General features: G+C 43.5%; 1 protein-coding gene across 2 annotated transcripts in view; it reads left to right on the top strand.

Annotated features, from left to right (window-relative positions):
* NT5C2 (5'-nucleotidase, cytosolic II) overlaps nucleotides 1-22110 on the top strand; it is a 59906-nt gene extending 37796 nt beyond the window's left edge. For both annotated transcript variants that reach the window (XM_075257523.1, XM_075257522.1), the window contains exons 4-18: nucleotides 2567-2684; nucleotides 3088-3183; nucleotides 6009-6100; nucleotides 8173-8230; nucleotides 8321-8414; nucleotides 9233-9286; nucleotides 9538-9621; nucleotides 11344-11385; nucleotides 11934-12041; nucleotides 12647-12713; nucleotides 12921-13091; nucleotides 15315-15366; nucleotides 16373-16433; nucleotides 18599-18775; nucleotides 19872-22110. In XM_075257523.1, coding sequence (XP_075113624.1) covers nucleotides 2567-2684; nucleotides 3088-3183; nucleotides 6009-6100; nucleotides 8173-8230; nucleotides 8321-8414; nucleotides 9233-9286; nucleotides 9538-9621; nucleotides 11344-11385; nucleotides 11934-12041; nucleotides 12647-12713; nucleotides 12921-13091; nucleotides 15315-15366; nucleotides 16373-16433; nucleotides 18599-18775; nucleotides 19872-20117 — 1520 coding nt within the window. In that variant the 3' untranslated portion in view covers nucleotides 20118-22110. The remainder of the gene's footprint in view (nucleotides 1-2566; nucleotides 2685-3087; nucleotides 3184-6008; nucleotides 6101-8172; nucleotides 8231-8320; nucleotides 8415-9232; nucleotides 9287-9537; nucleotides 9622-11343; nucleotides 11386-11933; nucleotides 12042-12646; nucleotides 12714-12920; nucleotides 13092-15314; nucleotides 15367-16372; nucleotides 16434-18598; nucleotides 18776-19871) is intronic.
* Nucleotides 22111-24957: the final 2847 nt, after the last annotated feature.

Below are 24957 nucleotides of genomic sequence, written 5' to 3'. Positions count from 1 at the left end.
AACTAGAGTGACATTGCGTAGAATAAGATGGAAGAATGCCATGAAGAGGTTAAATCTGTTGCGGCACCAGTGGTTTAATGGAAGCCTGTCACATTGAATATGATGTCTGATCTGTGGTCAGCATGTTATAGAGCAGGAGGTGAAGGGCAGATTGATATACTGTATAGGTTTGTGGGAGAAGATTCAGTGTAAATCATGTGATTATGGCAAATCTCTGCTTAGGAGTCCAGTGGGCAGTTCCATTCGGTGATGGTCATTGGTTATTGGGGCGGGGTTAAGCATGGGGGTGTAGATTTAGAATCATGTACATATGAAAACACAAGAGACAGTGCAAACTGAGGGACACTGCAGGTTATGAAGATGGCTACTGATGACAGACACTGTTATGAGGATGGATACTGAAGACGGATATCACTCCTAATGCTGCTATTAACTTCACTACAGCCTCAGTACAGCTACATTACACGTCACAGGGACCAGTGACATGTAATGTAGTTGCCCAAAGTTTGGTAGGCGAGTGCGGGGTGGAGCCAAGACCCGCTGCATGTCCTGCATAAATACTAGAATCCCGGACATACAGCGGGTCTCGGCTCAACCCTGCACTTTGCTCACCTTATCCCGATGAGCAACAACCAAGCATCAGTGTTGTGGAGTCGACTGGCGGGTCCTGGCTCAACCCCGGACACTTGCCGACTCCACAGCAGCTGCTGACTCCTCGCCGCCGGTACGCGGACCGGTGCAACATGCCCCACGGCCTGCTACTGGTCCGCGGACCGGCGGTTGGGGACCCCTGCTCTACACCACCCAGTTAAAGTCAATGGGGTCTGTCTGTTACCAATGGGATTTGCGGGACTCCAATCTATCATGTCCACTCCATACGGAATCCCTGACGTCCTTGTGAACAAAGCCTAAGATTGTTTCAAGTCTGTCCCAGTCAAGTAACAGGAAAAATAAGAGAATGCCACAAGGGTTTCTTTGGTTTTGTCAGCATTGCCTTGTCCTAAACTGGTTTGTGGCCCTTACTGTCCCCATTATTGTGACTGTACCTACTTTCTATACCGAACTGTTCCTGTTTTCCAATTTCGAGAACATCCTGTGCTGTGCAGCAGCTGAAGAATTTGACTCTATGAAAGCCGGGCCAACTAAAAATAATACACCTCTGTGTTTAGTGGACCACCGCCAGATTTTATACGGCGCTTAACTAGGTTGAGTCTGAGCGGAGTACGCAACGTGTTTCACAACTGCAGACAGCACATAAATCCATGCAACACCCTGCGTGACTCGGTGTCTTGCAAGTGACAGTGCAAGATTCATTGCCATTATCCAGTAATGAATCAAGTACTTATAACACAGGATACCCACTCCAAGATGTCCGACTGCTTACCCAGGAGTGACTTATTAAACAGGGTGCCAAGATGGAGTACTTAAACTTTTTGACTAGTGTCCAATGTATTGTCTCACCCAGAGTACTACACGCCGAAGCCAAAACTACACACTGGAAACGTTATGTAGCAGGAAGCCATAAACTCTCGCCTTACATTCATTTACTGTGCAAACAACTTCTGTTACTCAGGAAATTATATATTGTGTTCTTATCCTGTGTCGCAAGACGTTATCTGTGCTGAATAAGTAAACTTGACAGGTCTGACTGCGGTAAACTCCATGGAGATCAGGATGCTGAGATCTGTAGTGCTGTTAGCAGGAGCCGCACATCAGAATGCTGCTTTAGCTGTGACCATATATGTTTCAGAGTCCACCCCAATCCCATAGACCCACTATTTAGTCAGAAAGGGACATTCACTGATGACAACCTGATTCTTTACATGATACAGTGAAGGACAGGTAAATCAACTTCACAAAGAGCACCGTAGATCTCAGCTTCTTGGATCCCTCTGGATATAGCTTGGAGTAATGGGATAAAATAAAGTGCAATCAGTCATGACAAGTGGGCCACACAAAAAGTTTTAACCTGACAGGGCCATGTTCCTTCTATTGGCCCTTTATGGTTTAATGTCCCCACTAGTGGCCTTGTACTGTTTAACATCCTCTACCAGTGCCCCCAAACAGTTGAATGTCCCCTACCAGTGGTTCGACACACATTGATATCCCATAGTAGTAGTTCCATAGCAGTGCCCCTTACAGTTTAATGTCCCCAGCAGTGCCCCGTACAGTTTAATGTCCCCTAGCAGTTGCCCCATACAGTTTAATGTCCCCTTGCAGTGACCCATACAGTTTAATGTCACCCATTAGTGCCCCCGTACAGTTTAATGTCCCCCACCAATGCCCCGTACAGTTTAATGTCCCCCACCAGTGCCCCCATACAGTTTAATGTCCCCTAGGATTGGCTCCTCACAGGTTAATGTCCCCTAGCAGTGCCCCGTATGGTTTAATGTCCCCCACCAATGCCCCGTACAGTTTAATGGCCCCTTACTTTAGGTACTATATATACTTTCCTACAGTATACATCATATTCTAGACTGGTCTCTGTATCTAAGATGGCAGCCAGATGAGGCAGTAGAAGATATTAGGCAGTAGAGCTAATACTTGTATTTCTTTTGTTCCTCAGTATACAAGTCTCCAGAATACGAGTCTCTTGGCTTTGACCTTACTGTTGAAAGACTGGTATCTATTGGCTACCCACAGGAACTTCTCAACTTTGTTTATGACCCAACATTTCCTACCAGGTAAGATCCTATGAATCTGTTTCTTACTTGCCACCTGGCTCCTCTAAGGCGAGTATCTTCAGTTCTTTAATGGACAGCTCAGAAGACGTCTGAATGTTGTCCGTTTTTTTTTTTTCACTGCTCCATTGATATCAACGGGCGTCTTGGATCTGTGAAAATGGATCTAAATAGGACATGCTGTGTAATTCTCAGAAGATACACTTCTATGCAGAAGACACTCAGCGTGCTAAACGCCCATGTGCATGAAGGCCACTATACGAGAGAAATGTGCACTTATATAAAAAAGTCCCAATCCCATAAACATGTCTACTGTTTCTTGTGTGTCTATTCTTGTAGCTGAGCTTTATCTCTCGTGAATATGTTTGCAAGTTAATTATATGGAAAATATCATCTTTATCCCCAGGGGTTTGGTGTTTGATACTACATATGGAAATCTTCTGAAAGTGGACGCCTATGGCAATATTCTTGTTTGTGCTCATGGCTTTAACTTCATGAGAGGGTAAGTACAAATGTCTTTCATCACATCCTATTTCTTCATTGACCCGAATGTAATAGGGGTCTGTGGTCTGTTCCTAAAGCAGGACACGGCAGCATAAGACAACCAGGGGTTCTTGTGTAGGCCTTACCTGGTATGATGTGAATGCTTGCTAGGTGATTGGAAACGGTTAAAGGAGGAGAGGGCTTTAGCAGTGCTGAATCTCCAAGAACAAGCTGATGGGTATCGACTGCTTTACATTGCATCACTGAGCTGACTAAGGGGATATTTGGAAACAGAAGTGGATTTCCAGGGTCTTTGTAATGAGCAGTCAGCTTCCCTAATTTAACCCATTTAAAGGGTTTTCAGATTGATGTAAAAGTTCGGTTGATTCCAGCACAGTTGGATTTTTTTTTCTCTAGGCTCCACCATTCCTGAGCAATCGGTGCAGTTAGTTTTGGTGGCTGATTTGATAACTAGACTCTCTAAAGTTAAGTGGGTGCAGTCTGGCAAGGAGGAGTGACTTAGAGCTACAATTAAAGGCAAACCCCTTACCTTCTCCTGTCTGACACAATGGACATGACATTAGAGAGATTAGCTAGCATGTCAAAACTAACTGCACTGATTGGTCAGGAATGGTAGGGGCTGCAGCAAAAAAATCCAACCGTGCTGGAATAAGTGGGGTAAAGGATGCAAAGAACTGAAGGTGGGGATAGGTCCTCTTTAATAGTACTAAGAATATCTGCATAGTTTCAATAGACGTCATCTGACTGTTTTTTTGCACATGACTTGGCTGACCATGTGCCATCTTTCCAGAACCCTGTTCCCTGCACATACCTTTTTATAATATAGGTACCCTTTTGTCCTAATGCCATTAAACCTGTACTATACATCACTTTGTGTGCTGTTGGTGTACAGTACAGGTAATTTCCACTCTATCTGCATTATTCCTGATGTAGATACATACCTTTATTTAACCCCGTAGCTAACATTTAGCATTACTTTTATTCTTTATATAAATTAAGATCAAATAATAAGATTAGATTTCTATCTAAAGGTCACCTCCAGCATCTTACCCACTTGTTATTCCAAGCAGAGAGTCCATGAGGCCTATACCCCCACCGGCAAGGCGCCCGCTCTCTGCCGTATCTGACCTCATCATTGTAGGATCAGCCTTTCTGCACGATTTCTGGTTATATGGCTGTCGTGCCACTTCCTAGAATATTATCATTAAGACTGTGTGTGATTTCTATAATGCTGATACCTTAGCATTGCTGCCTGTGCTTGCAACTATATAGGAGTATAATAACTGTTAGTGATAATAATTCAATCATTTTATTCTGGCATATGTTGGTATACCATGTTTCATCTGTTGGGAATAGCCTAGTGTGCTGTGTTATTCCATACCAAGGCATTCAGATTAAAAAATATATATATACTGTATATATATTATACCGCAAGCTGTACTCTACTATAAATATGGGAGCCTATGGCCAACAGGTGGCGTGTTTGCCTCTGCAGTGGCATCCATTGGAGGTGTATATCAGAAAATCAAAAAGCAGCCTAACATTGCTGCCAATGGAAAGGTCGGGTCCAAGGAGGAGGAATCCGTAATGTCAAAACTAACTACAATGAACCAAACAGATGTTCGCTTTGAAGTGACATTCGCGCTTTGCAAAGTCCTTTGTTTGCAGATCCTGCGCCCTTCTCTACCTGCGGTGCCTATTGTTTGCTTTGTGCATATGATTAGAGATCGGGCCGCGTCACAGCGAGACATATGCTCTTACGTTATACTCTTATTACTGTAATGTTTTAGCCGATGGGTCGTACCTCAGCCTAGGCCGCCCTTTCATCATATCCTTTATCACTCAGCATATAAACCGTCTGAGCAAAGACCATGCAGCTGTCTACAGTGCAAACACAAGGCTTTGTTACCTTGTGAAATCTATGGTTGTTATTTTGCAATCATCATTCATTACCAGGCGGCATTTTGTTAGCAGGAGCGATGCCAGACTTTTTTTTTTTGGCTCAGGACCCGGTCTTGAAAATCAATAATTATATCCCTGATTTTAGTTATTCGACAAGTCAAGTGAGTTTCATCATCCAGCGAGTCTGGGAATCCGAGAGATGTCAGACGTGTAATTGTAGATATGGAGCTGAAGAGGTTCTTCACCTACGTGTATTTTTAGGAATATCTGATAAGTGACGCAGGTCGAGAGGGGAATGGCAGCGGCCATGGTCGGGTTTGACAAGGTTGTGATCAACATTTTGTCTAAAAGCCTTCTGTATCCAAATGCAGATGTCAAGATCTCTGTAAATGTAGATGGCAGCATAATGTGGTGAAGCTATTAATATGTCATCATCAGGAAATTATCTTAAAACTTTAAAAAAAAATTATTTTGTTGGTATTGTATTTTTATTCTCCATTTAACTACTATCTACTATTTTCACCTTCAATTTGCACACTGTCTATGACCCCTCACAATAACTTGACACATAAGGCCATCAATATTAGATCTGCGCGGGTCCCTGCAGCAAAGCTCCATAGGCCTCAGTAGGGCCATGCTGCCTCCGTACCGGTGATCTACTGGTGTCATGGCTGTCCATCACCTGCATAATGATGGCCTATCCTGAGAAAAAGAAAAAAAAATGGGGGCGCAGGGACTGAAATGTGCCAAGTTGAGGTGCATTTTGGGCAATGTCTACATGCAGCAGCCTTAGTAAATTTGCTTAGCAGATGTATCATCTCCATTGGGATTTCCATTGTCCTTTTCTGTTACAGAAACAGAAATCCCAGTGGGTTCCCTTTTTGGAGTCTCTCAAATATATATATTTTCTTTTCTCCACAGGCCTGAAACAAGGGAGCAGTACCCAAATAAATTTATTCAGAGAGATGACACAGATCGGTTCTACATCCTCAACACTCTGTTTAATCTACCAGGTAATAAAGCACTGGCCCGTCTTCTGGTTTGTATGGCTGTCACCTATAGGAAGCTGATACGCCTCACTGTGATGCAAAGCTTACCCTTGGCTGCTCAGTATTACCAATGTGTTAGGGGTCTCTTCCATTTTCTATAAGTGTCAAAGGAGATCTTCACGAATGCTGTCCTTTGGTGTATGTCTAGCAGGTTGTACAAGCTAATGAAAAATAGCTAAAGGGATTGTCCCATGAAGTGAAGTTTGTAGGATCTTCTTCCTAGTCCACATTGAACCTGAGTGCAGTTGGGACTGGTGGTGAATGGAGCTCCCATTCACTTTTAATAGAAGACCCAGAGATAGCTGAAATACAGCACACGGCTGTCTCTGGCGCTCCCGTTAAAGAGAATGGGAGTGCCGACTGTAACCAACCGCTCACACATTCAGCCTGGCTGTACTCAGGTTGAATGTGGAGTGGGAGACAGGTCTTAGACTTCACTTCTTGGGACAATCCAAAGAGGACCTTTCATGGTTGAGGGTACAGGCAGTTCTATATACTGCTGGAAAGCCGACTGTGCGCTGAATTCAGCGCACTGTTGGCTTTCCCGATCTGTGCCCCAGGTGAAGAGCTATCGGTCCCGGTACCGTAGCTCTTCACAGTCAGAAGGGCGTTCCTGACACTCTGTCAGGACCGTCCTTCTGTACAAGCAACACCAATAGCGCTGTGCTCTGAGACCGGGGAGGAACGCCCCCTCCCCTCCTGATAATACTCATCTATGGACGAGCACTGTGAGCAGAGGGAGGAGGCGTTTCTCCCCGCTCACACAGTACAGCGCTATTGGCACTGCTTGTACAGAAGGATGGTCCTGACAGAGTGTCAGAAACGCCCTTCTGACTGCAAAGAGCTGCGGTACCGGGACCGAAAGCTCTTTACCCGGGGCACAGATCGGAAAAGCTGACAGTGCACTGAATTCAGCACACTGTCAGCTTTCCAGCAGTATATAGAACTACCTGTGCCCCAAACCATGAAAGTTCCTCTTTAAGATTATATTCACATATGCGTCAGGGTCTCTAAAATCACCGGATGAAAGTTCCTCAAGCCCAAGCTTTTTTTGTCCGTTAAAAATAAAAAAAGACACCTGATGGAACTGATTATGGTGCCTGATATGCTAATTAGGTTGTCTACTGTTAAGTGGTGGTGTCAAAGAGGAATAAGCAAAGGGGCAGAATTCAAGGCTGTAATACTGTGTGCTTCTGCTTGAGAATAGTGTTAAATTGCTCTGACTTGTGCCCTGTGCGTGCTCTTGTTTGAAACCGCCCACTTGACAGTAGACAGTATCTAACTGATATTGTAGGTTGCTCAGGAATGGTGGGGGCTATGGAAAAGACTACAGCTATGCCAGAATCGGTATATTGTCTTATATTAAAGGATGCAGCGAGGTGGAGGGGGGTGAATGGTTCTCTTTAAAACTAAAGGGTCTCTTAAAAAAAGAGAAAATAGTAAGCAATGCAGTTGAGCATCAGAAATCCTATGAAGTGCGTTATCGCCATAGAACTGTGAAGAGTTGTTCTGTTTAATAACCAGGGTCCTCGTGATGGATAGAGAAAGAAAGAGATAGTGATATCCTGTTTATCCAAATACATGAAACAACATGTTTGTTCAGAACAGTAAAATCTATGTCAGCGTCTGTGAAAACAAGGAGTTATGTAACGTGTCTGACCCAGATATGTTAAATGTTCTAGGGGGAGCAACAGCCAAAAATAATACTCCTCTAGAATAACACTGCATGCACATGATATGGAAGCAAGGGTCTGCACCACAAATGTGTGCTCATAATCCTATCTGTGAAGTAGCTATTGACTGGACCAAATGCAAAGAGACTTTCACTGCAGGAAATAGTCATGTAATCCATTGTCCAAAGGGGAGATTTACAATCACATTGTGCTGAGGAATTGATGCTTAATTTGCCACTTTAAAGCAGATGTCCAGGCTTAATATTACATATTATACTGTACCCGCCTCTGACAATAACAATGATACTTATGCCCATATTGTTTTATCTCATTGCTCAATGAACTTGTATTTTTTCCTTCTAGAAACCTATCTGTTGGCTTGCCTGGTTGACTTCTTCACTAACTGTGACCGGTACACTAGGTAAGGCTCCTTTATACGTCACCTATGTCATTAGCCATTGTCTAATTGCCCGTCCCAGTTTCATGTTGCCTTCTTTCTTTTATATTGCAGTTGCGAGAAGGGGTTTAAAGATGGAGACCTCTTTATGTCCTTCCGCAGCATGTTCCAAGATGTCAGGGATGCCGTGGACTGGGTTCACTACAAGGTAGATTCTGATCGGTGACCCCAGCTGCAGTCTATTGCCATGTCTGCAGTAGTATAAGTCATAATGGCCAAAAATCTTGAAACGTCTGGAAGGATACTACAAAAATGGGTGACCGCCTGACCTCTCAGAGGAGTGGGGAAATTTTTCAGGCTCAATGCAATGCTCCCGCATCTGCCCAGCTCTTGGTCATATGATATGTAACTTGGCCACTTTAGGTTACAAAAAAAGGGGCATGTCAGACAAAAAGGGGTGCAACCCATGGAGGTAGGGAGTTATTGGGTTTTGGTAAGTGGCTATCCAAACATTTTCAAGGCCTGCTTCATGCATCGGGCCTCCCAGATTAAACTCAGCAAAGGTTTGCAAGTATGGCATAAATAATTGTATTTTTTTAGAACTTTGCAATGTGTAGTTCCTCTATTATTCCTCCTGGAAATGAATACATTGACAACAGGGCAATACCATTCTGTTTTGTCAGTGGAGCATGACCCTACACAGTTTGGCAATGAGTGTTCATGGGGCGACATGCACTCTACAACACTTTTAGGGGTTCCATCGAGGTCTTTGTCACTTTTGATGACAATAATAGCACAGCGTGCAGCATATTTTTCTTGCTTTCTAAGCAACCCCCACATATTATAAGTCAGTGGGGTATGTTGTACATCCCTCGGACCTGAGGCATCACCATGACTAGTGTTCCTAGCAGATCTGACCAGAACGTAACCCTGTATTCGCTGTCTGCTCTGATATTGCGAAACGCATGAATTCCCTACAGTGGACTTGCAATAAATGTCCGACACTTAATTTATGCTCTTTCCCAGGGATCACTTAAGGAGAAGACTGTGGAGAATTTGCCAAGATATGTTGTGAAAGATGTAAGTACGTTTTTTTCACTGACCTTAAAATAGGAATTCTTGGTGGAAGGAGATAGATGGCGAGATGTGACAATTCCAGAGCAGGTCACGTAAACTTCCAGATTTACCGTTTTCCTTGTGTTTTTTTGTTGTTGAATTTAGCTTTGGAAAATCTAGGTAAATATTTTATTAGTTTTTAGTTTTTCTTGTTTATATTTTTGATCTTTTTATTTCTTTCTTCCGTATTTTAAGCTATTTTCTTCTACTTCCAGCCGAAACTGCCTCTCCTGCTGAGCCGCATGAATGAAGTTGGAAAGGTTTTTCTGGTCACAAACAGCGACTATAAATATACCCACGTAAGTGCTAATTAAACATTCCCATCACTTTACGTTGCCAGGGTACCGGGTGCCGTCTTCTCTATCGGAGTCTAGTGTGGTAACGTGACGGAACTGTTTTAAAGGGAAAGGATAAAGGGATAGATACACAATAACATTATTTACTAGGCAAGGATAGGAGCTGGAAATGGCCTATGGCCTTCAAGGGGTTTGTAAGGAATGAAACAATATGGCGCCTCTGAAAAGGGGTTTCCCAGGACTTTATAATTGAAGACCTTGCCTTAGGGGACCCTTAAGGATATTCCTATTTGAACCAGCAGTACACCACTTCCAGTTCTTAAGCCAATGTGACATCACGTTCAGTCAGTTACGTGGCCTGATCACAGCTCAGTCCCATTCAAGTGAAAGTGTTGAGCTGCAATACCAAGTACTGCCACTAAACACATGTAAGGCGCTGTGCTTGGTATGTACTGAAGACGCACCAATGCTAATCAGTCGGATATATTAATAATTCCTGAAAAACCCCTTTAAGTGGTCACCAATATAAGAAACATTGTAATATAGTTAAACAGAGAAAAAGTAGGGAGCGCCTGCAGAGAAGAAAATCGCTAAAATGCATATTACATGATGTCACATAATAGGCAGAATGATTTTTGCAAAGTTTGCTGAAAGGTTAGCTACACTTTAACGTTAAAGGGGTTGTCCAGTGGATCTACAGGATTGGGGTATGTTGCACTGCTGGGACCCCATGGTTTTGAGTAGTGTGGCTGGGCAGACTGTGCACGCTGCGCCATTCATTTGAATGGGGGGCCGCCAGATGTAACGTGAGCGCTTGCTTAGCTGTCTCTAGCGATCCCAGCATTCCTTCATGATAGAAATTTGATATTGAGGTGAGTCCAGAATGATGAAAGATGAAGTATAATTTCTCGGATGACAAACCGGTATATGAGCATGCCCTAGAATAGTTCATAAATATACACCCGCTAAGTAGGCAAATACCAAACACGCAGATCAGAAGAGAATTATGAAAAACTTTATTCAAATATATACAAAATAAAATACAATTAGCAAATAATTACAAATACCATAAAACACAAAAGACAAATAGACAATGTATAGTACTGTATACAGGTATACCAACCTATGAGGCGATTCACACCTTATAAAAATTTAGAGGGATTTTTACATACCGAGGGCACTGCAGTAGTTGCTGTTTCTTCTTTTTTTTTTAAATGTAGATTGTGAGCCCCATAGACTATAATGGGATTCGATATTCGATCGAGTAGTCGAATATTGCGGCTCTACTGGAAACGAATCTCGAATCTCGAATATTTCACTGTTCGCTCATCTCTAATAATGGGTTTTCCTGTTGACGTGAAAACATGTGGACATAAGAGAGCTTGTGGGCGAGTGTAACAGTCACACCTGTTCTGCCTCTCACCGTCACAGAAATTAGATTTTTAGTAGACGCTGACAAAACTGGCAGGGTGTGCTGCCAAAATTTTCATGGTCATGGCCAGCTTAAACTGGAACAAGAAGGAATTTGCTGTGATAATTTAATGTCAGGATGGTAAGAATAGCTAGAGAAAGCCTTATATAGTAGTAATATATCTTCCATGTCGCTCAGTTGGGGAATATTTCAGAAACCAATGTCCATATCAATCTTGTGGTTAAACATATTGAATAAAATTCTACCTTTTTGGTATATTTTTATTTATTTTAATTTTTATATTTTTTTTTTAGAAAATTATGACTTACTTGTTTGATTTCCAACATGGACCAAAGGTATGTTTTCATTGTGTGGAGTCATGTTTTATTATTTTCTATACCTAGTTTTTAAAGAAGCACTTCAATGTAAGTTATTTTTTGTCTTCAGCCCTGACAGGTTTATTGTGAAGTTATGTGCTCCCGTCTGGAGCATTGGTCTCTTCTCTACTTCACCAATGGAATTTTTTTCTATAGCCCCCACTGTACCCAAGGAATGGCCTGTCTGATGGGCTATTTAGGATCTGTACTGTTAGGTGGACGGTGTCAGGCAGGGGGTGTGACTCAGAGCTCCAATCAGAGGCAGCTCAGAATCGCACCCTTGGCCTGCTCCTGCCTGACACCGCCCTCCTGACAGTACAGAGACTACATGGCATATCAGGGCCCAAAACTAACAGCATTGATTGCTCAGGAAGGGTGGAGGCTAGAGGAGAAATTATAAGTGTGCCGAATACAGTGGAGGGAGGTGGTGAAAGGTCCTAATGTTTTTTATTTTCCAAGGTCATTTCAACAAGATTTTTTTATTTTCTTATACTGAAAGTAAGTAATAGTACTTTATCTCTCCGCAGCCCGGGAGCCCACATCGCCTTTGGCAGTCCTATTTTGATCTAATTTTAGTGGATGCAAGAAAGCCTCTATTTTTTGGGGAAGGAACTGTACTGAGACAAGTAGATACTGTAAGTGCTTTTCTTACTGTATTCCTCTTTGTGTTTCTTATTATATATGTGAAATATGCTTATCTTCATAAATGAGCCCTCGTATTTGGGCAGCTGTCACCCAAAGGAGAAGTAAAAAAACACAGCTATTTTGTAACATGTAGTTAGAAGAAGGGGCTGCCTGCTAAAACAGTGGATATAATAAGTATGTTCTAGTATTCACTACATCATGGACAAAGGCAGGAAAGTTGCATGTGGCTTGATGGAATATGGTTTTTTGGGGTTTTTTTTTTTTTTTTTTTTAATGTAGATTGTGAGCCCCACATAAAGCTCACAATGTCTTTTTTTGGAATATGGGATGGAAATCCATGCAAACACGCGGAGAACATACAAACTCCTTGCAGATGGTTTTTTGCCCTTGGCGGGATTTGAACACCAGGACGCCAGCGCTGCAAGGCTTCAGTGCTAACCACTGAGCCACCGTGTGGCCCCATTATGGGATATGTTAGCGCTCCGCCATCCATACGATACAACACTACTAGTGGTCCATGTCCATAAAATCCTACAACAGTGCCCTCTGTTAATGGAGGTGGTTTGTCATGATGATATTTGTTTTCTATCCACAGAACACTGGCAAGCTGAAAATCGGCACCTACACAGGACCATTACAGCATGGCATTGTCTATTCTGGAGGTAGGAACCACCTGTAGATAAAGCTCACATGCTACTGAGTCATGAAAGGCAGCCATATTGTGGGACCAACCAGTCTTGGACTAATGGCATCAGAAGTTAAAAAGATACAGTCAATTGGGCGTTCCATCATTGGCCAGTGTTGGCACTGATCATTGGCAGACCGCCCGTCAGGCTTGGTTGGATTTACTATGCTGTTTCTCTCTTTAGGTTCTTCTGATATTGTGTGTGACCTGTTGGGAGCAAAAGGGAAGGATATACTGTATATTGGCGATCACATCTTTGGAGACATTCTGAAGTCCAAGAAGCGTCAGGGGTGGAGAACATTCCTAGTCATTCCCGAGCTGGCACAGGAGCTTCACGTCTGGACCGACAAAAGCTGTAAGGGACCGCAAACCATAACAATGTTAGGGCGATAACGGAGTTCTAGCGCCTCAGCTGGCTATATACTACTATAGGCCGTAGACTGCAAATCTATCAATTAATATGAACTGATCTTATCAGCTAATGCATTGATAATGTAATGTAGTAGAATATAGGGCGTGGAGTATACTAGATAATGGGGGGTTACTTTTATTTAATCCTAGAAAAGTCAGAATTGTAGTATTTTATAACATATACACAATTTTATATGTTTATTTCTGCATTGATTTGAGAATTTGTGGGGAGGGGGCGTAGATGTGACAGCATGCAGAATACTTTATTACATGCTTAGTCATAGGATAATATGTTACTGGGAGACCCTTGGTTGATAGAAATTGATACAGGCTTTTATGGGAAGCGAACAGGTTATAACATAATCTCTGTATGGGGCAGTGTATGTCTCCTATGTTGGAGGGAAGCAATCCCATGTCTTCTTGGTGCTTACATATGGTTTCTCCAGGAGACAATACGTTCTGCTTTAGAAGCATTGCTTCTTCAGTAATGGAACACGCCACCATTGGGTTTTCTCATGAATTCCTTAAGAATCTTCCATATTATTTTGCTCCCTCCTCCATTGCCCAAAAGTGGAGCTTTACCCTTAGAGCCAAGTTAAAGGGGTTTTTAGTAACTTATCAACAAAAAGTAATTCCAGTGTCCTGCGACTTCACAACTACTTTCATTTTGCACCTGATCTGTCGACTCTATACAGGACCCAGCCTCTCCTTTTCTGGTACTGCTATAGGCCATAAATTCGGCGCACATTCCCTGGTAGCGTTCTACTCCCCAATTTATGTGTTGCCACAGCTGGCAGATGCATAGTGGTATTGGCAGTGCATAGTGGCAAGACCGAGCAGGATGCTGATTTTTTTTTCCCGCATTCTGCTTCTATCTCTGCCTCCATTTGAAAACAATGGAATGCAGATTCGGGGGTGGAATCTGCCCCAAAATACGAGGCGGATTCCTATGTGGAACATACCCTAGTGACGTTAGTCAATGAGAACGGACACAGATGGAAGGGGGTCTGTCACACTACTACTGTTAATATCTATTGTGGTCATCCTATGACCGTAATGGATTGTAATAACGGTAGTGCGAACATACCCTAATGGATGCGCCAAAGCTTTGGTTCCTTTGCACTAAGTGACAACCATTTCCAGTAAACCATGCCTTGATACTTAACAAATCGATGTGGTGCATGCCGGTTTTTTGGCACAAGTGAAGCCAGAATTCCTGAATTCCCTCAAGCGGAAACAACATGGCGTTCTACTACATAAAGATGACGCCTACCTTCCCATAAAGCTTGTATCATACTATAAGCCTATATCAGTTTACCGTCTTTGTATACGTATTGTGTCCAGAGGGGGCAGGCCAGCCAGTGACAGTGAATATATATATATCTGCATATTGGTTACAGTCAGAAGATGAGCCCTGCCAGAGAAGTGCAGGGTGAGGGTTAAAATCTTTATATTGTGCAGGACATGTTTTCATGTCACCCAGAGGAACTTTAACCCTACATAGGATTGCAGCATCACATGTGCATGAGGTGCCTCATCAAGAGTCCACCACCTTTTTTGCTGAATGCCAAAAGTAAGATTTAATTTTTTCCCCCCTTAATCCTACTCGAGTGCTGCTTCAAATAAAATGTATCTTTTACCAGTATATACATATATAAATACGCACATGTACGGTGTCTTTCTTCTCGCTTTTTTTTGGTTCTCGAATCTACCTTCTACGCTCTTGTTTCTCACCCCGCTTTGTTTCCTCCCTATCTTGGCTGTTCCCCCCCCGACGTCTCCTTGGTCCCCACGTCATGAGTGTCTCCTGACACCGCTTCATGTGCTCACGACTTGTCATTTTTTTTACGAGCGGCATGTCCAGTCAAGCTTGCACAATGGCAGAGCCATTACTCCTTGGCTACCAGAGGGACCTGCCACCTGAGTAGTAGCCCCTGTGGTAGCTGGCCGTCATGAATCGGGCAGTTTGTCTCCTTCCATAGTGTCTCACGTTTGGGTGTCTCTACCTCTCTGTGCCCTAGAAAGCTTTTGCTTTTGTTGTTTTTATTTGGACTTTCCGCTGCCTCTTTTTTGTGTTTGCCTATAATAGACACCATATTTTAATTTAGTCTCCATTGACTTCCTATGTCACGTACTTCATGCCATCCTCTTATTTTATTTGATTTAGCACTCTTTGAAGAGCTCCAGAGCTTGGACATCTTTCTAGCAGAACTGTATAAGTAAGTACAATGGGATGGAGATGGACGCATCATGGGTTATTGCCAAAGAGTGAAGATGTTGTAGTGTTAGGGTATCAGTAAAGACCTTCATGGGGTGTTGTGGTGGGTGGGATCTGGTACCCGTTCACTAAATGTCACAAGATATGGAGACAACCTAAGGGTATGTTCACACAGCAGAACCCTTTTCCACCTTGTGAAGGTTACGTGCAGCTAGCTGCGACAGGATGGCGATGCAGCATTGGCGCTCCGTCATGGCATCCCGCTCCTGTTTAGGCCTAAATAAATGGGCCTAAACAGGAGCGTGTGTCAAGTCGCAGCTGGCGCAGCAAGATAGGTCATGTCGTTTGTTTTTTTCCGCTACTAGCTAGCGGGGAAAAAAAAGCAAGCGGCTCCCATTGAAATCAATGTGGCCAGTCATAATAAGGGACCAGAAAGTTCTTCTGAATCCTCCCTGTGATAGAAGCACCAGTGTATTTGGGTGACTGGCACTTCATTCACTCTTATGGGGCTACAAACTCCTGCTGTCCTATAGAAGTGTATGGAGCACCGGTAGCACAAGTGCACTGACACTTCATTCACAGGGAGGATTCTCTATTCTAATCTAATCTCCATGCTACACAAAGTCATCTTTGCCCATGTTATTAGGCTGATCTGTGCATGAATTCCTTGTCCCGGACCACACAGAGCAGATGCTATACTCCTGTATCAGGCTACAGTCACACCTACATCCAGTGACCCTTCAGGGATTCTCTCCTCCATGCAAGCAGGACTTTTCTCTCCAGTTTTTTTCAGTCGGAAACCCATTATAGTCTATGGGATCCATGCGTAACTGCATTTGGATTGGGTTTGCGTTTTTCAGCTCCCTAGTTGGACCCGAAGAGCGGAAACCCCAATGCAAGTGTGAACCTAGTGTTAGGGGTTCTTGTAGGTTTCTGCTGTGTACTGCCTTTTATTAAACATTTCATATACTTTGGTCCTTTACTAAACCTTCCCCATTGACTTGCAGGCATTTGGACAGTAGCAGCAATGAGAGGCCGGACATCAGCTCCATCCAGAGGAGAATTAAGGTATTGCATGTTCAAGTGTGTGAATGATGGTTGATTTGCAGTGACTGTGATATCCGGTCCCTGCACCTGCTGATATATAATGGCTGACCAAGCAGCTAGTGTCATCCTGCTTTATTCACAGTGTGGGAAATGTATCAAGGCCAATACGTTGTGGGCCGGTCTCAATATTGTGAACAATGGAGGCAGATGCACCAGAATTATTAAGAGACTCCCGGCTGTTAATTCTGGTGCACCGTCAGAAGCCCCATGTACCAGAAACAAAATGAGAGGTCCCCTTTAATCCTTGCTAATTGATATACTAGTCTCAGTAAGGGTCTGCTTACACGGTGTCCCCCGGCCACATGCCAGGTTTTACCTATATTTGCTATTGCTGTAGACAGAAAGTATAGGTGAAGCCTGGCAATGAACACCTATGGGATACGGCTGGGTGCTTAAATGTAAGGGCACCCTGACTGCATATGTCTTGTATAGTTAAAGTGCAGATCACTTCAGACATACTTGGTCTGTCCATGGATTACACAGTCTCCCATTCATTTGGGTGGGCACCTTGTAATTTAGCATTTTGTTACTGGTTGCAGCTAAAACTGACTGTTTTCTGAGGTTTAAGGAGACCCAAGCCTGGGCCATTCAGCTGGTTGTCAGTGACCTCTCGAATGAGATTACAAATATACTATTAGCAGACCCGTATACCAGGGGGGTCGTCTATAAAAGGCTTCTGTCCAGTAAAATAGTTATTATAAAAGGATCAGAATGAAAACCGTAAGACGTCACCGATGACCCCACTGGTTTCCTTCTGCCTCTTCACACACACAAATGGCCCATCTCAGTTTGGAATTGACTGAGCGCCTGTGTATTGAGAGGGCCAGGTAAAAGAGAGACCACAGGCCCCGGGAAGTGCGAGTATCATATGGGTCCATGATAATACACTGCCATAGAAATTAATGGGTCACTGTGCTGGGCATTATAATCACAGCTAGCACACAGTTGTGTACATAAAGCACAAAATAGCTGCTCATACTGATAACTACTCTACAAGGTATGATTGGTGAGGGTCTAGCACCCAGACCCCATACTGATCAGCTGATCTGGTGTTCAGGTAATGGGGTAACTGGGCACCACCAATATACATATTTATGCCCGATCCTTGGATTGGTCATTGGTATGAAAAACCCCTTTAAGTGTATAGACACGGAGTCTTGTTCTTTTATGTAGTCGATCTTCTGAGTCACACAGTGGCCCACACTTATTAGGGTATTCTGGGTATTTTCAGAAACTGTGATTTTGTGACTAGGAACTGAGTGTGGTCTCCAAAAGAAAGAAAAAATGAACATCCCTATGACTGTAATGTAACATGTATATTGATAATGTTGTAGATACCCAACCCCAGAACAGCTCCAGCCCGGATAGTTGGCTCTGTGCCAGTACGGACACTTAGTCCTTATCCACAAGATAGGGGATAGGTGTCAGATGGTCGACCGGGCCTGAATAAATACATTGACAACATGCCATTCCCATCCCTCTCTGACAGTGTGCGGTGGTAACACCAAGTTAGTAGTGTAGTTATATATTTTAAGGAGGAATTACAGAGGAACGGCCCAGTGCAGAGCCATAAGACAAGGACGCTCCGGCATTGTTATTCAAGGGGAAATACAAGTATTTGATAAAACAAAGTCAGACAGGTTGTGCGCATTCGGAAGTCTTCCTTAGCTAGTCTGGATTTCAGGCTGGAATCGCACATGCAGTTTTAGTTTTGCCGCTGCATTTCCGTAACGTGTGGCCTTAGCCTTAGGGCGCTTCCTTACCTTGTAGATTTTCTGAGTGCTAAATTTCACATTGATCTGGAGATATTTGCAACTTTATGTTTTCTTGTTTCTTCATGTTTAATGTGTGTCTCCTCCATTTCTGAGTTGAATGTGGCTTCCGAAAATTTCTCAAAATTGACTATGGCTTTCAAGGTAAAAAACGAGATTGAGGACCTCTGCTGTAGTGTCAGTGACGAGAGTGAAGCAGGGTTGACATGGCGCTGTTTTCCACAAAATTTCATGTTTTCCATGCGATTTTGTGAAGAAAAGCACCGTGTAAACCCAGCCTTATACTAGGACCAGACTGCCATCCAAGAAACAAGTGATTAATCTCCACGTGTTGTTACATTGTGTTTTCTGCAGAAAGTCACGCATGACATGGACATGTGCTATGGGATGATGGGAAGTCTCTTCCGCAGTGGTTCACGTCAGACTCTGTTTGCAAGTCAGGTGATGCGCTACGCCGACCTCTACGCGGCCTCCTTCATCAATCTCCTGTATTACCCATTCAGCTACCTCTTCAGAGCTGCACATGTCCTGGTGAGTCCCAGTATCCGCTACCCACCACTTGTTATGTTGTATATTGCTAATCTGTTTCCTATATCAAAAGAAGACTTTTTTGAAGGACCATTTTAAAATACATAGAAGTCTATGGGTACCTGGGTTTGTATCTGCCAAACCGACAAAGATCGGGCACGTCAAAAACACGGACATGTGAAAAGACCCATTCACTCCATTTAAAAACGAAAGATTTGCTAACACTGACATGTCAGAGGAAGTGATTGTCTCTATATCTGTCATCAACCCTTATTAAACGGGATCGGACAGGGCATAGATTTGGCTTAGGACGGGCTCACAACTGCGCCCCGGGTCTTCGCTTTCAGGTTTCCGTCTTCTGCCTGAGAAACTGGACAGGAGAAGGAAACCGGCAGTCATTTATCAAACCCATGAATGGGTTTGCCAAGTGTCCACCCGTGAGCGATTTATGCTGTCCGCAGTGAAACTGGTTTTTTTTTCAGTTTTTTTTAACCGGACACAAAATCCTCCATGTCCGACTTTGTGTCCGGTTATAAAAAAACGGTTTCACCGCGGAGACCACAAAATGTTCATGGGCGGACACGGTCTACCAGGTTTCCATCTCCTGTTGGCAGAAGACGGAAACCTGAAAGCGGATACCAGGACGCAGATGTGAACCTGCCCTTAAAGGGGTATTTTGGGACTAAAATATTGATAAACTGTCATTTAGAAAGATCATCCACATTAGATCTATGGGGACCCCCACAATAACTGATTTAAGCAGCAGGACTATTTCTTCTTCACATGCCATCTTAAGTCAGTCCTGTAACCCATTTGCAACTCCGTCACCTTCAGGTCAATGGGGCCATCGTGCAATACCAAGTACAGCCACTATACAATTTATGGCACTGTGCATTGTAAGTAGTGAAGAGGATGCAGAGCTCATCCAAACTCTGCGGTCTCTTCAAACAGCTGATCAGTGTGGGTACTGGGTGTTGGACCTCTACTGATCGTGAAGCTGGGTCTTCAGTATCTTGTCCTATATTCACTTGACACAGCCGCATTACTTTCAATGTCCGTGAATGTCCGATATTTTGACAGTCTGTCTTTTTGCCTCTAGATGCCCCATGAATCCACAGTAGAACACATCCATGTAGATATTAATGAATCAGAGTCTCCGATGGCCACACGGAACCGCTCCTCATTGGACTTCAAAGATTCCGATTTGAAGCGGCACCAGCTGACCCGATCCATCAGCGAGATTAAACCACCCAACCTGTTTCCCCAAACACCACAAGAAATCACACACTGCCACGATGAAGATGACGACGAAGAGGAAGAAGAAGAAGAGGAGGAGGAAGAATAAGTATCTCTAGGAGGATACTGAAGAGCTCACTGTAATATTGTACAAGGAAACTTTGTTCTTTTGGAACAAATTTCCATGAACACACAAGATTTTATTTTATTTTTTTTGCCTTTTTTGTTAATCCCGTCCAACAGTTATGAATGCGAGTCGCGTGGTGACTCCAGGTCGTACATTTCTGTCGGAGAGTACTGATACCGATCAGACGTGGCGCAGTATTTACCAGTTAGTTCTCATATTGTAGTGTTATTACATCCAATGCCATCCTGCAAAATGTCGTCCATCAACACCAAGGCACAAACCTCCCGTGAGCACACGTCCTGTATGCACAATGGTGGCCTCTGTCGTGTCGGCAGAATCCAAAGGAAGACATTTGTACCCTGTTGTAGACGCTATAATGTGATTGCCTCTATGTGGATGTTGGTTACGCTATCCCGCCAACGTCTCATAGTAACCGACCCATGCAATGACCAAATTATGTTGGACAACCCGTACCTGCTGTGCGGATTGAGCATTCGTACTTCCTTCTAGCTATTGGAGAATTGTCAGCCATTTTCTGAGCACGTAGCCTAAACCTTTATCAGTACTATGGATATTCTGGCTCATTTATTTACAGGAAAGACACGAAAACGTGCAAAAAAACGGAATTAAAGGGTTTCCCTACTAATAATACTTAGCCTCTGTATTAAGATAGGTGGTAAGTGCCTGACCACTGGGACCCCCAACAATCCTGACAACAGGGCCGCAGAGCCTTGGTATCCCTATGTGACCACAGCTCCATTCACTTCTATGGGACTCATGGAGGTAGCCAAGCACAATACTCTTGTCAGTCCTATAGAAGTGAATGGAGCCATATTCACACCTACAGACCACTGCTACACTTACATATGGAACGCCAAATTTTGTGATTCCTACTCAACATTTTCTCAGCCCAGTATGATCCCATCCCGCTATCATGTTGAAAATTACAACTAGGCCCTATTAAAGTGAATGAGGCGGTGTTAAGAAATAAGTGACACACTTCTTGCACCATGCTATAAATCCTCTGCAATGTGAACAGGTGGCAATAAATGTGCCCTATTATACATTTGTATGGGCTACTTCTTGACGTGTGCCGGTTACACCCAGAAAATGGCAGCCTCTGCTCAGTGTACACAGCTCCGCCGCAGTCGCTAGAGCTGGCACTTCTATATTCTAGGGCAATGTGCATTTTCATCCTTTTAAGCTGTGAGTTTTGCTTTGCTGTGTAAAAACAACTATTTTGTTAACCTTCTCTGCTGGAATTCCTGTCGGGTTTTATGTTGATGCTTCTGATGTCCTGGATTGCTTTCCAGCCACTTCTTACTGGAGCAGCTCTATACAAGGCAGCATACAGGATATTCACCAGGTCCCATACTGGCCAGTACCTACTAAGGTTTTGCTCCCCATAGGCCGTCTAGGTATTTGCAAAGACCCCTGACCAATGAAGAATCCATCTGCTTGACATTGACTTTAAGATACTATCATTAACCACCATTGTGTCTTCTTTAATACAAATACTGTTGCTTGACATTTCTGTGTCGCTATCTTTTCATAGAAACTCCAAATCATCTGTCTAAATGAAAAGCTAAAATTTAACATTGTGACTACCAACAGCCACCACTAGAGGGAGCCAAGAAGCTTATTGCATACTGTTACATATATTATCTGTATGCAGTAACTTCCCTCTAGTAGAGGCCGCTGGCACCCAGAATAATTGAGTTCTTTTTAAAAGGGGTTGTCCAGGGAGTTTTGTTTTACATGCATGAGCTAGAGCAGGGGGTTCCTGCCTGGGCCATGATTGGAACCAGCAAACGGGTCGCTCTGTCTCCCTCCTCTTCCTTTTACAGGTAACCTGTGCCATGAAGGCTAGGACACATTAGTAAAGCCAGCCCCATAGCACAGGGAACTACCTACTAAAATGGAAACGGGGGAAAGGACTGAGTGACCTGGGGCCAAGTCCTGGCCCAGATCATGTGACCCATGTGAGTCCAGCATCAAATAAAAAATCTGGGGGTATGCAAGTAAAATAAAATTCCCTGGACAACCCTTTAACGTGATTATAAGGAGGATTTGGAGCTTTTTAGGAAGAAAATTTAGTATCTACTAAATTTATTATGTATCTAGTATGTATAATAAAATAAAAAATGTATCTACACAAAATTATGGACCTAAAATCACGGGGTTCTCTACTTTTAAACACAAAAACCCCACTGCAATAACTTCAGACACATAGGTTAGTTTAAGTACTACTCAATACCTTTGCAGGATCTCTGTTGCAGGATGTTTGAGTACATTAGTTGTACAACAAGGTACAAAAAAATCAAAACATTGCAGGGGTTATCCAGCTCTCAGATACATTCACAGCAGCACTATATCCTCATTATTCCTCTGTGAGCCCTTTATTTGGCTTTATTTTACTTGCTGCTCCTTGTATCATTGGTTTTTTACATGCAGTGAGCAAATCACTCCCACTCACTCATTTGCTGCCTGAACTGCTAACAGGGAGGGGTAGCTTTGCAAACGAAAATAAATCATATAAACGGTGCTGAATATAAACAGGATAAATAGGAATTGTTTTGGCATTGATGCATCCTGTTATTTGCTCCATATTTTGTAAAAACTGGATAACCCCTTTAATTCTCCTTTTCATTGGCCGTTCTGGGGACAAGTACAGGTGAATGCCTGGTTTATGGGAGACTATCCCAATATGTCATGATCCCTATAATAACTATTGCATTCTCCACATTTGTGACCTTAGCGCCAGTTACATGGTATTATTATCGTCGCAGACTCCTGCATTTTGGTGAGCGTTCACACTACTCTGTATTATCCTGCCGCGAGGATGCTCCGCCACCGCCCGCTGTCCTTGTATTCATGTAGATATAACAACCTCTTTATTTCTAATCTTCTGTTTTCGTGTGTTTAATGATAGCGACTATACGCTCTGCCCCCCGGGGATTTTACCACATGCTTATCCGCTTTGCTGCATTATTTTGTTTACTGAAAGTGACCAATCTTGTGTATTATTTCAGCATTATTGTATAGTGCAATGCTCTGCAGCCCGTGACCTTCGGCCGCTGTGAGACTACAACTCACAGCACGCCTTGCCACAATGGCTGGAGAGTCACCGGCGGCAGCTATAGAGACAGTAGGGTAAGTCTTGGTACGTATTCACATAGTACCTATACTAAGAATTTCCATTAAGTAGGTAATAGAATCTGTTCAGCTATTATGGTACTGTAAATATTTAGCCTCACCTGCTAACAATGGTTAGGCATGCTGGGAGTTGTAGTCCAACAATAGCTAGAGACTTCTCTGATGCCTCCCTATGCCGTACACCAGGGATTAGCAACCCCAACACGCGCACGTGCTCAGAATCCCAAAGAAGTGACTGGAGCATGCTGGGAGTTGTAGTTTGTAAAGAGCCGGAGTGCCGAAAGTTGCTGATCCTTGCCGTACACCATATAATGATGATGTATACCTTCACGCTGTGCTACCTTGGGGCTGTAGAGGGAATGCCTACCCCGAAATGTCATATTTTACTTTATATCTCTTAATATATCTTTATAGTGCTCATTGCCGTGTTTTTCTGATACAGATCAATAGATCTATGAGATTGCATCATACCTGCAGCCACCACTATGTGAAGCTGGCTCCCCCTAGTGGTGGCTACAGATAGTAACAATGCTAGATTTTAACTCTGTCTATGTAGAAGATTTGGGGATCGGAAAAACAGAGCTCCGTCCACTCTAAAGATCAATAAGCTGAGGTCTATGGACCTAAAAGTGAGATGATGGCAATAATTGCTTTTAAGGGATTGCTATACAACCTTTGCCACCATGACACTAGTTTCATTAAGGTGAATGGGAGAAACAGAGAATCCGTTCCCATAGTTCTCATGGAGCATGATCCTGGCATGTATGGGAATGGGGACCGGACCTCGCTGACACTGTCGCCTCTGTGTGTAGGAGATGCCCACATGACCACGTTCTCTATTCTGTTACACTGTGTCCTATAGTATTACAGAATGATACAAAGCACAGGTTTGTGAACCCTGCACAATGGAGCAGCTTTTCTATGGACCCTAACATTTGGGATGAAGGAGCTGGAGACTGCCTTCCATTGTTAGTGCACGTTCTCACTACGCTGTAACCGCAGGCATGCTTCTGGTATACAATACAGCTTTTTTTTCTAATAGTGATTGTTTTGTTTTTTTTTCCCTTTTCTGTTTGATATTTTAATCTGGAATTGGTTTATTTTCTTTACTGGTTTGTAAATCGCACTATACTGTAACCAATAAATTTTAAGAAATTCATCTTTTCATGGCTTTGTGGTCTGGTGGTGTTCTCGCTGGTATAATAATGCACCGTATAGCCTAAATGTTACTTGAAATTCCGTATATACTCGAATATACTCTCGGCTTATACTCGAGTCAAGGTGGGCGGCCGCTGCAATTTCAAACTGCAGAAGTACTTACGGTACTTCTGCTAGCAAGCCCGGAACGCAGCAGGCCTCCGCTCCCTTGCTCTCCAGACCCCCACCTCTCCATCACAGTCTGGGTGGCTTGGCCATGTAAGCTCAGGCCCGCACCCAACTTGTGTCTGCGTTCCTGGCTTCCTAGCAGAAGTACCGTAAGTACTTCTGCAGTTTGAAATGAAATAGCATTGCCAAGCTCCTGCTGCCACTGGTTTCCTGCAGCAGCAGGAGCGTGGCGATGCTGCGGGCCCCAACACCCGCCCCGGTCCCCAGCATCCGCTGTTCTATTAGAGCGGATGCTGGGTCTGTAAGTATAATGGCGCCGCTCTGCTGCACAGCGGTCGCC

Source organism: Leptodactylus fuscus, chromosome 10 (genome assembly GCF_031893055.1).
Source record: "Leptodactylus fuscus isolate aLepFus1 chromosome 10, aLepFus1.hap2, whole genome shotgun sequence".
Lineage (NCBI taxonomy): Eukaryota > Metazoa > Chordata > Amphibia > Anura > Leptodactylidae > Leptodactylus > Leptodactylus fuscus.
The sequence above is the reverse complement of the archived record's forward strand: the minus strand, read 5'-3'. Positions and strand labels throughout refer to the sequence as shown.